General features: G+C 46.1%; 1 protein-coding gene across 2 annotated transcripts in view; it reads right to left on the reverse strand.

Moving 5' to 3' along the window:
- LOC149335273 (uncharacterized) overlaps positions 1-14,830 on the reverse strand; it is a 32,746-nt gene that overhangs the window by 4,297 nt on the left and 13,619 nt on the right. The window contains exons 4-11 of one of the 2 annotated variants that reach the window (XM_089551939.1): positions 14,002-14,107; positions 10,022-10,179; positions 7,483-7,602; positions 7,227-7,323; positions 5,879-6,015; positions 3,753-3,851; positions 2,370-2,444; positions 1,392-1,518 (exon numbers count right to left, since the gene is read on the reverse strand). In XM_089551939.1, the coding sequence (XP_089408065.1) occupies positions 1,392-1,518; positions 2,370-2,444; positions 3,753-3,851; positions 5,879-6,015; positions 7,227-7,323; positions 7,483-7,602; positions 10,022-10,179; positions 14,002-14,107 (919 nt within the window). The remainder of the gene's footprint in view (positions 1-1,391; positions 1,519-2,369; positions 2,445-3,752; positions 3,852-5,878; positions 6,016-7,226; positions 7,324-7,482; positions 7,603-10,021; positions 10,180-14,001; positions 14,108-14,830) is intronic. The other variant, XM_089551940.1, reaches the window with a different exon arrangement.

Here is a 14,830-nt window from a genome sequence, read left to right on the forward strand (position 1 = left end):
GAAGGATGAGATTAGGAAGTTTGTGAGGATAAAGTGGCAGGAGCTGGCATAGTCATCATCATCAGCCTGACTACGCCCCCTGAAGGGCAAAGGCCACTCCCATATCTCTCCATTTAACTCTGTCCGTTGCCAGTTGCTGCCACCGTATTCCCGCAAATTTCTCAGTCTCATCCGCCCACCTAATATTCTGCCGCCCCCTGCTACGCTTGCCCTCTCTTGGAATCCACTCCGTTGCCCTTAAGGACCAGCGGTTATGTTGCCTTCGCATTACGTGCCCTGCCCAAGCACATTTCTTCTTCTTGATTTCGACTAGGATGTCATTAACCACGTTCTCTTACCCACTCTTTCCTATTCCTGTCCCTTAACGCTACACGTATCATTTTTCTTTCCATAGCTCCTTACGTGGCCTTTAATTGAACCCTTTTCGTTAGCGTCCACGTTTCTGCCCCGTAGGTGAGTACCGGTAAGATACTATTCTTATATATTTTTCTCTTGAGGGATGTTGGCAAACTGGCATTCATGATCTGAGAAAACCAGCCAAATGCGCTCCACCCCATTCTTATTCTTCTAAATATTTCGTTCTCGTGGCCTTTATCTGCGATCACTAGCTATCAAATTAGACGTATTCCTTACGAGCACCTCGTTACCAATTCTAAACTACTATTCCCTGCCGATACTGTTGAACATTATTTTGGTATACAGGAAGTATTGAAACAAATCAACGAAATTTCTTTTGTAGCGTTGTTTTGTAGCGGACGTAGTTAGGCGACTGCTACAAAACAGCATCATCATCGGCATCAAATGGTGATCATTTAAAAAAACCGGTAACGCTCAAGTTTATCTATGCCGCATCAGATATCACTGCGTACACAGTGCAAATGGCATGCACTGCCCTGGATTTTAGATAGCGATGAAATCACAACACAAGTTGCTTGATCGCTATTTTATTGTGCTATGGTGGAAGTTTTAGGATCGTAGAATGCACGCTTGCCTGACATATATTTGTACTAAACATCTTACCTTTATGAATTTTTTTTTTTCAGCCGAGAGATTCTTGGATGAAATTTCTATTGATTCTTATAAGTTGCTGCTTGCTCTCGGTAGTATTCGGTAATTACCTGGAGTTGAGTTGAATGATCTATTATTATCTATTATAAATGATTAAAATTGCCTGGAATTATCTGTATTATCTAGAGTTATCTACGACATAATCGGAACCCTTGCGAATAGGTCACTTCACAGACTGGCACTGCAGAAAAACAAATGCAGTTTATTTCCACAAGAAAAGATCAGTAACACCCTTAATTACTCAAAATGATAACATGTCAACGTGCTAGGAATGCGTGTTACGGTGCTTAAATGCGGTGACACTCGAGCGTGCGTGAACTTGCCTTGAACGTTGATCATCAGGGTCCTGGCCTCGTGGGCATGGAAACAGACGCTGATGTCGAACGGCGACCAGTCCCTGAGTTCCGTCTCGAAGTCAAAGATCTCCCGGCGCTCGATTACATCGCCCCTCTGCGTGCGTCAGAAAGGCGACGATGCAAGTTGCTCCAGAGCTCAAAATTGCACTGGGCCTTCTATATAATCTCGGTTCCTACTTTGAACTCCAAAATTTGAGACACTGCTAGAAGCTAGTAATTTTTCTTTGTTCCGCTCAAATATAGCACGAATGCAGTAATCTCGTGTCAAATGAGTTTGTTCGGTGAATTAACTTGTGCAAAAAAGCAGAAAAAACTACAAGGCTGATAACTCCAGTTTTTTCCTATAAAGTTTCTTCCCTTATTTAGCATTTGACTTAACTTTATTTTTTCTCCTTGTTTTGAACCCTTAGTGCGCAAAAAGTGAAGCCTTCATCAATCTTCCAATTTAGGCATCCTAGGCCACCATTTTCATTATCTGCAACGTCTAGTCGCGACGATAATCAGTTTACATAGCGCTCCGAACTTGTAATTTCATGTGCCATCGTACGTACCCCCTCTCGAATTTCGGTGCAACAAGTAACGTAGTTATAGGAAGCAAACAAAGGTGACCTTAGCAAAGACTAACTAGGCCATCCTCGGTCGTAAGACTGTTCGTATGCGACTTAGCTACCAACACCTGCGGGTGTAACGGAGAATCCGCGGTAACAAAGAAATTGACTTCGCTATAACGAGGTTCATCTCTAACTTTCACTTTGATCAGATGACTGGTGTAAAGGGTCAGATAGAAAAAGAAATGGGCAGAACGCTGCTCGGCGTCTGGCGCAACGTAAAGGATGGAACTACTTGAATTCTACTGAAGCGATAATTTCAGGAACAGTAGAATAAAAAAAAATCATTAAAATTTCTTTTTAGAAGCCAGACAAAAACACAAGAACTTGAGCTTGCCTTGGCTTCATCGTAGACTTCCATGAAGACTGGTAGCGAAGCCCCCTTCAGCTCGTCCTCCTGAAAGAGAGGGCGCTTCTTCAGCGAAACACAATTTTCTTAGCACCTTGTCGTGGTGTGCAGTGTTGACATTCCTACCACACATTTTAATGTTTGATAACCGTACGTGTTTTTTCATCCCATTTTTTGTTGTTTGTCGATCTTCTTAAGCATGAAAATGAATAGCCTGATACGTAGTCACTAAATGCGACTTTTAATGTCCGCGTGTCCAACATTCTGGGATAAAAATTTTTAATATTGAAAAATTGTAAGGTGCTGTGATGGAAAACTGAAGATAATGGTCCCCTCTTCTTATGTGTAACAAAATCTTTCTTTTAACGGGTTTCCATCGATCGCTTCGAACAGTTAAGACTGCCGTAGGAAACCAATGGGGAAGCTTTTGACGATAGCAAAAACGTTAATAGATAAAAAAAAAGCAAGACTGCCGTCGGGTGACCTGCGGATATATTGATTGTTATAGAGAAATCTGACAGAATACGAAAAAAAAAATTGCTTACATAAACGGTTTTGCGCTCAAAAATGCTTTCGTTCAGAATAGTTGGGTATGCGTAATAGAAATTTTCTAATTGCTATTATCTAATTGCTCAGTTACCGAATAGGAGCTGTAACTTGACACTGAAATCAATTAGATATTAGATGAAGTGTATGTAATTGTAACCGGTTGCTACAGCGAAATATATGCAAGACGTGATAATTTAGTGGGTTGTGGCCAAGTATAAAATCAGGGAGGCCAAATCCTTTTGTATTCAGACGTTGCATAGTTTCCTCAGCTCGTCGAGATCAAGCCACACCCCAAACCTGGTTCCCATTTCGTCATCCTATTACCTGCTATCATCTATCTTGTTACCCGAACGGACCATCGGTTATTTTTTCCTGTAATCACGTGCCACACCCAAGTACATTTTGTCCCTTTAGTTTCTGCTAAGATTAAAGACCAGTGACTCTATTCGCATGTACTGTCGAGAACAAAAGTTGTGTGTACCACGCGCCACCGCCCACCTAGGTACAGTTGCGACTCCTAGCGACGTTTTCGAGGAGCGCCGCGGGTCGAAACGAAGAAACTGATATGCCTATAAATAGAAACAACAACCTCCTTGCCAGCCTCGACAGCAGGCACCTGCAGAAGCTCGCAGCGCAATGCAATTTAACCGAAGCTCTAATGGCATACATTAGTTTCCCTACAGATAGTACTTCCCGTTCTTGATGCTTCCTAAGCTGTGCTAAAACTGTTGACTTTGTGGAATCATTCGCTGCCGCGCTGCAGTGCAAAGCCACGAATTCGACGCGGCATCACGCGTCGGTTAGTTAGGTTGAGTCACTCACGTAAGCGTAGTACAGGTTGGCCACTTGCGACTTTTCCGGAGCTCCAGCTCTATTATCCATGCCGGCGTACACAGCACAGTTCCAGGACCGGCAAGGCCGCTGCGTAAACAGAGGGTGTGGGGACATATTTCACAGGACCATCCAGTTCTCTGAGTTCTACTATGCGAGAAATGAGCCTCACGACACAGGCACGAGCAATACGAAAGGGAACTCGTAAGCGAATGCCGATTGGGGCTAGTCGCATGCCTGGGTCTGTTCTGTACATTGGAAGCACTCCCTGACAGACTTGAGACAACGCGTGGCTCAAGTTAATGTTCTCAAAACAAAAACTATTGCGACAACAGTGCCTCTAATCTGAGAATGTAATGAACCGCTGACTGAACGTAAAGCATGTGCTTCGAACGCCCTCTGCTGTTCAGTGCCAGCTGCATCGATTGCTTCGCATTGGGACCGGCTTAAACGCCTTTGTTAATTAGCTCTCCCATCTCGCAATACATTCCTTAGAAGAGTAAAAAATAAAAGAGCGCTTCTCGCTTAATAGTTTCTGCAATACTCCCAATGACTCTTCGAGCCACAAACACGTGCTGCAAAAAAAAAAAAAAAAGTAAGGGGGGATATCGATCTGTGCTGAACACCATGTTCTGTGAGGTAAATAGAAAACCTGTGTCAATAGGCGATGAAAACGACAGTTTTATGCTGTCGAGTACCATTGTGTCGTTGCTACGACTGCTATTGTTATCGGTGCTACAGTAGCGAAACCTCATTCCCCTTCCTTCGCTGTCACTGCTCCGGCGAAAAGAATTGCGGGAAGCATAAGCTTCACTAGGAGTAGAATGCGATAGCGTTGTCGGGTCCCATTCGCATCGCCCGCTCATTTACCTCATTTCTAATTAGCATGGTCAGAATTACTAATGTACGCATTAGTACACCTCTCTAAAAAACTTCACTAAATCAAAGACCACAATACATTTCCTAGGTCCATCTTTATTCAGCTTGAACGAACAAGCTGGCTTATTATAGCGTACTCGCATCGCAACCGAAGGTCTCGCGTTCGATTGCCACTGATACCCAAAAAATTGGCGTTCAAAAATTTGCTCGCTGATAAACACTAGACTGGAGCAGCACTTGGTCGTACCTATGAGGCGGATTGCGTGAGCAGGTAGTAGTAGTAGTGGTAGATATTCATGGCTACGAAATGTAAGGACAACAACCCGACCACTCGACATTTCAGCATTCTCCGGGCTAAAGGTAGTCACTTTCTGTGAGGATGTCATAGATGTCATAGATGTCAATGGGGTCATGGTGTTGTGTAAGGGGTGTATTGGCTGTGTGACCCGACCAAAGGACATTCGCGTCGTGTTGGTCACGCGATCAGTTGTGTTTAAACGAGTGAGCAGGTTATCACCTGACCTGGCTACTTGCCGATAACGCCACTTCGTGCGAACGACGAATACTTCGTACTAACGAGCTTGTAATGGCCAGCCTGCCAGAATACCCCTAAACACTTCCTCCCTTTCCTTTAAAGCGACAGTGAGGACCCCTTAATTCATGTTTTGTTCTTTCCAAAAATCGATTCTATGGCTGTTTCTAGGCATGCCGGTGCCAGTCCGGCTGGAAAGTACGCATCTATAGCTCAGAAAATTGCATTTAAAAATTTTCTCGCCAACCTACACAAACTCGTGAAGTGTACACTGAAAATGATGCCGTTACCATCTTTTTGAACTCGGTGGCGGCTGAGCCTAGCCGCCACTATCTGGTGCTGGCCGCACCTATGTTTAATTGTTTGTCCCTTTCTAGCTTTATAAAGCTCCATTTCCAGTGAAAGTAACGGCTTTGCCTTTAGAATGTCGTATTCTATACATAAAGGACCTGCAATTGGTCAACCATGACCCTTTAAGGTCAAGAAATGGCCGTGATAGCTACATCGCTGCCCTCTGATGAGGAATTCCACGTTGAGAGCCTACTGGATCATATCACGTGGCATGCTTTATCAAGGTATACAGCTCCCCTCTGTCGCACCTGAATACGCTAGCAAGCGAAAACTGAGTTCTTGAATTCGACACACTACCCCGATGGCCATGCTGCCCGCTCAAGAAAAGTCCCGCATGCATACACCGCGGCCGTACCTCTCCTGTCTTCTGGTAGGAGTAGTCACGCCCCGCTCCCCACACAAGCCCATCTGGTTGAGGTATAGTCAGCTCTTCCTTCGTCATGACCGACGCCTCGCAAGTGCCCGTGTCAGGAGTGATGAAGTACTTCATGCCTGCAAAAAAACGGGAGCATTCATTCATTCATTCATTCATTCATTCATTCATTCATTCATTCATTCATTCATTCATTCATTCATTCATTCATTCATTCATTCATTCATTCATTCATTCATTCATTCATTCATTCATTCATTCACCCACCCACCAACTCACCCACTCGCCTGCCCACCTACTCTACCAAGAAATCAATTTATCAATAATCAAAGAATAACTGAATCAATCTGCTCATTCGGCATCAGAAAATATTGGGCACGAAGAGGTTCATTCATTAGCTACAGCAATAAAAATGCAGCGACCACGAGCCGTAATATTGTCTGATAACACCGTGTCATGCGCTCATACCTAGGCTAGAAAGTTATTGCTTTCTTTTGCGAGCGGAACAATAACGCGTCAGTCCAATATCCGTCTTAGGCGGAGTTCGGAGACCACTCAGTCGTCCCGACTCGTCAGGGCGTCAGATTTACAGGTTGTTTGCGTTTGTAATGAGTTTTGGGTCGCGGTACTGTCTATGCACACTTGGGCATCCGCGTGACTATAGTCTGTTGTTACCAAATTATGTCTGTATGCCCCCTAATGTGGTGAAAGAGCTACATTGTCGAGGACGGGAAGGAGACATATGCGACACGAATTATTGTGATCTCCATGACGTTGCAGCGATGAAACATACACCTACTAACGCTTTACCGAAGCACCTTTTGCAGCTTCGGAAAAACAGTGCAGATCGTGGATCGTACGCTTAAATTTGAAAAAAAAAAAAACTCATAAAGAACGCCGCAAGCGTCTCTGTCACCTAGTAACGCTTACGGTGGGCACCAAAATGAACGCCACAAAATAACGTCACACGCAAAGCGGGAAAGCGCATCCAGGAACTGTCATGTATACTCCACGGAATGCAAGCGGGGCAAAACATAAAGCAAAATTGCGGGCAGATATCGTAGGAGGTACTTTGCTATAAAAAAAGAATACTTAGTTCAAGTTTCAGCTGCGAAGACTTATAACAGTCGAACCTCGTCATAACAAAATGGTTTATAAAGAAATAATGGATATAAAGAAGGAATGACGATTCCCCTTGGAAGCTCAGTCGGCACAGGCTATAACGAAACTACGGCTATAACGAAGTTATCGCCGGGAGCTTTGAACTTGGTTATAACGAAGTTCAACTTATTTCTTGATAACCACCTCCCCTGTGCACCGGAATACTTGCCCGTGGCGAAGTCGAAGACGCTCCTCACCATCGGCGTGTCCGCCTTGACAAAGTAGGCCTCTCGAGCCACCAGGAAGCTGGGAAGATTAGCCCAGACCTGCAAAAATGAAGGGCCGTTACTCGAGGTCCTTCCGCGTAGGGTAAAGATACTCGAAGCACTTTCCAGAGGGCGCAAGAATCAGTAACTGACACCAGTCATTGACCACTCAATTGTATTAGTTTCGTTCTTGCCTATTCTGGCGGCTAACTCACTAACCTTGCTCTTCTGCACATCCTGACTGTCGGGTGTCTTCGTCTCGGCCGTGAATGTGAAGACAGATGGAAGTGTGGGAAGCGTGGCCCGGTCCACTCCCTCGCAGAAAAACCCTACGGGCTCCTGAAGAAGTCCAGCATGCAAAAAATAAAGAGTATATACATTACAAATCCATTTCACTGGCCTGAAGTCGAAAACTTTGAGTTGCTTAAATGCGGAAAGGTACCCACGCAGCCGTGCCGTTTCCTTTTTCCGACCTCATCGAAATCCGCTGTTCGCGGCTGCGAATAACAACCGCTAACGCGTGCTCAACAGCAAGAGGCCACATATCCGCGAAGGACACTACAGCGAAAGGCACTGAAACTATAATGTGTGAGGCCTGAGTCTAACTGATATCGAGTAAGAAAGCCTATTAATACATGTATTCACCAATAATTAGGCTTCGATTAAACGATTCATATTAACGGAAAAGTGTTCAGTATAGAACGCGTGGTGGTAGTTCTCAAGTGCATCCAGCAACTAAGCGCGTCACAGTGTTCGCGCGGTTTCCCTATTGCCGTTGATTGGAGACTGGGTAGGCTGCCTCTGCCTCCTGCTATACTTCCCTTCTCCTAAAATCTATCCCGGTACTTTGACGCTATGTCAGTCAGGTGTTTTCTTTATTACGCGTCAATTTCGTCTCCTTGCTTCCAGCCAAGCCAATGTATGGACACAGGAGAAATTTAAGTTACCCGAAATCAATAGATTAGCCCAATGAACGGAGCATTTGCAAAACTGGCACACTACCGAAGGCCAAAATGCAAGAGTCGACATCACGGGCCCATTTGTGCTGAGATAGTTTTTTTTGGGCGGCGATCCCAAAAGAGAGGTTCCGTTATCATTCATTTCAAAATGGTAATCACGGAGTCCGTTTGAGTGCGGACTTCATGAGTTTGAATCAATTGGGGAGAAAAATTTTAAATGCATTTTTTTCTCAACAATAAATGCGTATTTTTGCTGCCGTACAAATATCAACATGCCGAAAAGAACAAGAGAATGCATTTTTACTCAGAAGGCCGCTGCGGTGGCTCAGTGCTTATGGCGCTCGGCTGCTGTCCCGAAAGACGCGGGTTCGATCCTGGCCGCGGCGGTCAAACTTCGATGGAGGCGAAATTCTAGAGGTCCGTGTGCTGTGCGATGTCAGTGCATGTTAAAGAACAACAGGTGGTCGATATTACCGGAGCCCTTCTCTACGGCGTCCATCATAGCCTGAGTCGCTTTAGGACGTTATATCCCCATAAATCTTAAACGGAATGTTTACTCAGAGTGAAATTGGATACAGTTTTCTCGCGGTGTGGGTTTAAGAGGCGCTTGCTTATGTAACTGACGCTACTCTCTTCTTTTCTTCACGTTACACCTAAGATTTATCCTTTGAAAGCTCGCTGGGCTCTTCTCAATTTAAAACATTCAAAGCAAGCCCCAATAATATGAACAAACGTTTCTAGCTTGCATGGCTCTCACCCCCTGCTGTGTGACGCTGCACGCTCCGCTCAAAATAACCGCGGAAATTTCGAATGCTTGGTACATCCTTTTGGTTTTCTATGGCCGTACTTTGTTGTGCGCCGGTCATAGAAAACCAAAAAGGATGTACCGAGCATGCGAAATTGTTGCGGTTATTTTGAGTGCACAGCGTCGCATGCTAGCAGGGGATGCTGTAGTTACTGAGAGTTTCTCCGGGGACGGCCTAGCATCATATTCCGACATTACTAACCATTTTAAGCTGGAAAGGAGGATCTTCACCCCTTCGAGACAAAGCCTTAGATAAGGAGCAGCAGGCCAACTTGAGGCGACTCCAGACACGACCCTTCATGAGTCTTTACTTCCTATCAAAATTCTATCCCTGTGATTACGACCCGGAATGTACACTACGTGGCGAAATAGCCACTTAAGATCACATATCGTGGAACTGTAAAGAGGAGCCGCTACCAGGATCTCTAATACAAGTTCCTACTCTCGAGCAGTGGGAGACCGTGCTGGTTAGCTCAGACTTGGGCGTTCAAACTCGGGCCGTTGAATGGGCTACTCAGGTCGCACGGATAATCTGCATTTGCATTTTCCGACGAAATAGATGTTTTGGAATCCAATTTCTATGGCCGTCAGAAGAAGTTGGCGCGAGTTGGGTGCGGTGCAGGCACGGTCACATTTCGCAACGAGGAGAAAGAGCTGCCCATGATAGTCGCCACGTTCGCGAAGAATCTTTTTGGGACTCTGTAGTTTTCTCACAATTACAAGTTTAAAATGCTGACTCGTGCAGCTAGCGAAAGGACTAGACATTATGACATATGGCTACGAGATGATTCAAAGGCTGCTGGCCTAGCGTGAGCTACCAATATTACCATTGAGTTATGCGGTGTTTGCTACTGGCTGCGAACAAAAACTATAGTTGCTGGGAACGGGTTGAGGCTATGGTATCTCGATACGCAGCATTTCTAGCTGAAAACCATCTCCGGCGCGAAGCCGTCCTACGGACTGCACTGATGTCTGATCACTGTCTCACACGTACCTCAAAGATGGTCTGGTCGAAGATCTCGACGAAGTCGGCGAAGGTGTAGCGGATGGCATTTCCATTCTCACACCCGACCAGGGCGTCCAAGGGCACGGGAGGACACCGGCCGTAGTTCTCCGACTTACGGTCGCAGTAAGGAGTGCCGGTGCCGTTTTCTGCATTATTTTGTGAAAACACGCTCAGAAATCGGGAATAATGGGCACAGTTCAGTGCAGTGCACTTTCTTTACTGACATGAACATAAAAGGAGGGGTTGGCGCCTGGTTATGGCGCCGGCTACTGCTTTACACATAATTGAAGAAAAGCACTTGAACTGGCGACACAACGCTCAACGAAGCAAATCTACAGCAGTGCACTTTCGTAATTTCGTAACTGAAACCCTCATGATATTCATTTCGTAATTCTATTGGTGCAGTGCATTTTTGTATTTGTTCTTTGTTTGACGCGTTCTTCACGTGCGGTTATTTTATTTTTGTGATATTTCTCATGATGATCTCTTCATTTAAGCATATTTTGATTTGAACTAGCTTTATTTTTCCGCTATTATTGTCTATCATCCATCTTCTTGCATTATTATATTTGTTTTGAGGCATGTTACTTCTATCTTTACTGTGTGCAGGTGATATTTTGTCGCTGCTTCCGTTTTGCACCTATTTGCGTTATAGTTCACGAGTTCCCATTTGAGTGCTTCCCAACTGCTCCTCTTTGTGCAATTCTTTGTTATGATGTACTAATATTAACTCCCCAATAAACTTAACTTAAACTCAAACATTTGAAAGCTCCCACACTTCACTGCCACTGGGAACCACTCAGCCAAGTGGCGCATTACGCAAAGCGCAGCAAGAAAGATATCGGGGCCTACTTAAGCAGCTAACTAATTGCTCTACGACACTGCCCAGCTCCAGACACAACCTTCGCCGAAGTAAAAGTCAATCCATTTCAAAATAAAAAAGAAGACGCCGACCAAAGTATTTGTCAAAACGAGACGTTTCGGCTTCCATAAGAAAGCCTTGTTCATTGAAATTTATTCTGGAAGAGCGAAGCTTGAATACGCTTTAATAATCGTCCCAGGCATCTTGCGCATGTTGGCGAGAGACTGCCGGTGCGACTGTCTTTTTTTCAGTGGTCTGAATTAGAGCACTGCACGGGCCTCTTCTGAGGCCCAAGCCCGGCTCGGGCCCGCGACCTGAAGCCCGAGTCCGGCCCAGGCCCGCGGCTTCAAGCCCGGGCCCGGCCCAGGCCCGCTAAATTATCGCTGTAGCGAGCCCGGCCCGGCCCGTGAATCCCAGAGTGAAGCCCAGCCCGGGCCCGGCCCGGCCCGTTTCACAGTAACGCTTGAGGTATACAGCTCACTCTGAGCAAGTAGACTGCTACTGGACCGATAAGAAACTGGCCGACAAAGGTTCTGAAACCACAGTTTGGCTTGCAAAAAGTTGGCTATTTTTAACCCAGCAGGAAGTGATTAAGAGTTGTGCTCGGCAGGCCCGTCATTTGGACAGTGATCTCGTGTAGGTGCGCGAAGATAAACTCGGGGAGTTCGGAGAGCCAAACAAAAGGAGCTGCATACGCGCGTAGTAGACTACTTTGCATTCCCCCATGATTTTAATCAGTTATATTTTGCCGCCCGGACGTATAAACATTAAAGCTGCCTAGCAAGCAGTGGGATGACATTTTTTTTAGTGGACGCGATCTCAGAGGTTGAACTCATAGCCGATCTGGTCGCCTTTCAGCAGAAACAAAAAGCTGAAAGGTTTGAGTATTTCACGGTGCGTGTTTTGAAGACTGTAAGCGTCCTAAACTAATATGCTCTTCCCGAATGCATTTTAATAGTGTATAGGTATGTTTTGGGATGACGAACGATCAATTGCCAATTAAGACCGATTGAATTTTACTTTTATTGGTGGAGCAGAAGATAACGCGCGAAGCGCGTGATAACACTTGTCATGACAATGAGGATGAAGAAGCGAGGAGGGATAGACTTATGAGATGAGATTTACAAACTCTCACGAGATTTTGTGGCTATTTCATTTACGAGACGTTCCGGTCAGCTGATCAAAAAGAAAACCAAACGCGCTTTAGTTTTTGAATTTTACCACATGAGAAAAATATAGCTATAAAATAAAAGCTATGTTTTTGGTGCTTAAGGGCCCAAGGGGAGTCAGGCTGTGAGAGACACCGAAGCAGAGAGCTCCGTATCATTTCCACCCCCTGAATTTCTTCAACGAGCAATGATACTACAAAATACATGGCTGTCTTGCTTGCCACCTAAATAGAAATGTGGCCGCCGAGGTTAGGAGCAAACCGTGGTTCCCCGGCTCAGTAATCAAGCGCCTTGACCACTAAGCCACCGCGGCGTGGAAATAAGGAAATAGATAAGTCAATGAATAAAGCTTAGTTTTTTTCTCAGCGCGTACCATGGCCCATAGCTCATCCGTGTCGCTGCTCCAATGCCGCAGTTGTGTACTTCACTGTGCAATAGTGAGTGAATAGTTGGACACCAGCCGTTTCTGTACGGACCCAAGCCTGACTCGGGTCCGCAGCTTTAAGCCCGAGCCCGGCCCGGGCCCGCAACTTCAGGCCCGGGCCCGGCCCAGGCCCGGCAAAACAAATCATGTCCCGGCCCGGCCGGGCCCGGGCTTTCGATCGGGCCGGCCCGAGCCCGTGCAGTGCACTAGTCTGAATCACCTAGGACTCGAGATACTGACGTGAAATCCAGTTCTTTTCATTGGCGATGATAGAAGCCCCTTCCCAGCAGACATCATGACCTGCCGATACGGCGCGCTCCGCAAGTGCGTTGGAAATGACGGTGTTCTTCACGTAAAAGTCAACACTAACGCTCTAAAAGCCATTCAGCTCTTGGAAGCCTAGACCATTTCATAGACTGTAGACAATCAGAAAAAGAGTTCTTCCTTCCATTACGGTAGATATGCCGATGCTAGAATCAACTCAATAGCAATAACGCTGATCTCTATCTGCCCCCTTTTTTTTTTAGTTACCGCTGTGTTTACATACTCGGCGCACTGTAACATACCTTGAACCTCATGACATGGTGAAAGATAGCGCGAAGGAAAGACGGACAGAACGGCGCAGACAAGTGCTAACTTACAACTGTGGTTTGCTGCGGAATACACGCAATTTATACCTGATACCTTTTAAAACACGTGGCAAGCAGGCTTCCTTCGAAAGCCATAGTCCAATGGTGAAATACATAGCAGCACAGCACCTGACACTCATTGCACAGGAAAGGAGGGATTAATATAACAGAGAAACTTTCATCGGCTGCAGTTCAAGGCGGAAGCCAAAAAAAAAATCAAATTCCCAATCTGCAATGGCAACTGAGCGCCGGCTGAAACATGCGTATCAGCAGCTCCGTATGTATCATGCTACCATGATTTCTCGGGCCAATAGGTCGCGATGTCTAAAAATGACGGTCGTTCCAGAAATCACATGCGTATGCTTTTTTCTATTTTCTCTCCATTTATTTCTTCGCATGAGTGGCAGTTCGCAGAAAGGTCACTATGCTGGTCCTTGGGCAAATTTAGGTCTACCCCTAGCCTCACGTTTACCACGGCATGTTTGCCCCCCTGAACACCGCTCCGCATGACACCGCTCCCCATGACACCGCTCCGCATGACACCGCTTCACATGACAACGCTCCGCAAGACACCGCTCCGCATGACACCCTTCTGCTTGTCAAAGCCGTCCTGTCCGTGTTTAGTATTCCCTTCGCGTTACTTTTCATAATCAACTTTACCCACATCGTCTATCTTTCGGCACTGCTTGAGCGTGTAACAGTTAAATGTTCGTTGCTTGCTCGCTTATCCAGAGGATAGCAATCATTTCAAGGCTTTTTCTAGGAGAGTAATGAGTACGGTCAGTCCAAAGACTAAATCTAAGACAATTACTGCAGGGTAGAAGGATTCAACTATTGCAGGTGGCACGCTGGCATATCATTCCTCTAGCCTGCTGTATACTCACTGCTCCAGACGATGGTGTTTTTGCAGTGGTGGAGCTGTCCCTGGACGGTGACAGTGGTGTCGGTCTGCCACTCGTCCCCTCCTCCAGGAACGTCCGAAGCCTGTTTCTGTTGTGATTGAAGAGAGGTGCACGCGCAAAGGCTGTCATGAGCATGTCGTCGTTTCCGGGCTAGCCGACTACACAGTGAAGCGGGACATGTGTTCTAGTTCGGTTGCATTGCGTGGGAACGCACTTTGAGAGCTTGGGGGGAACACAGATGACAAGAAGGCATAAGACATACGAGAATCCTCGAGCGAAGCTTTACGTACAAAAAAAAATTTGATATATTTTACATCTCGCTCTGTATGAGCCTGACAATCGGTTTGGTTTGGTTTGGTTTATTGGAGTTTAACGTCCCAAAGCGACTTAAGCTATGAGAGACGCCGTAGTGAAGGACTCCAGAAATTTCGGCCACCTGGGGTTCTTTAACGTGCACTGACATCGCACAGTACACGGGCCTCTAGAATTTCGCCTCCATCGAAATTCGGCCGCCGCGGCCGGGATCGAACCCGGGTCTTTCGGGCCAGCAGCCGAGCGCCGTAACCACTTAGCCACCGCGGCGGGGGCCTGACAATTGATTTCATTTGATTTCATTTGATAGGGCCGGCGTGAACTTTGGGAAGAAGGAGAGACATAACACATCGCTGCCTAGGTGACCTTATCCTTTATTTCTATAGTTTTTGTTCCGCCCTTGTGCCATGTGCACTACCACCTCTCCCTCGTCCCACTTCACATCCACCAATTTATATATTTCGCTTCATCCCGCCGCGGTGGCTCAGTGGTTACGGCG

Source organism: Amblyomma mixtum, chromosome 7 (genome assembly GCF_055824585.1).
Source record: "Amblyomma mixtum isolate Tamu chromosome 7, ASM5582458v1, whole genome shotgun sequence".
NCBI lineage: Eukaryota > Metazoa > Arthropoda > Arachnida > Ixodida > Ixodidae > Amblyomma > Amblyomma mixtum.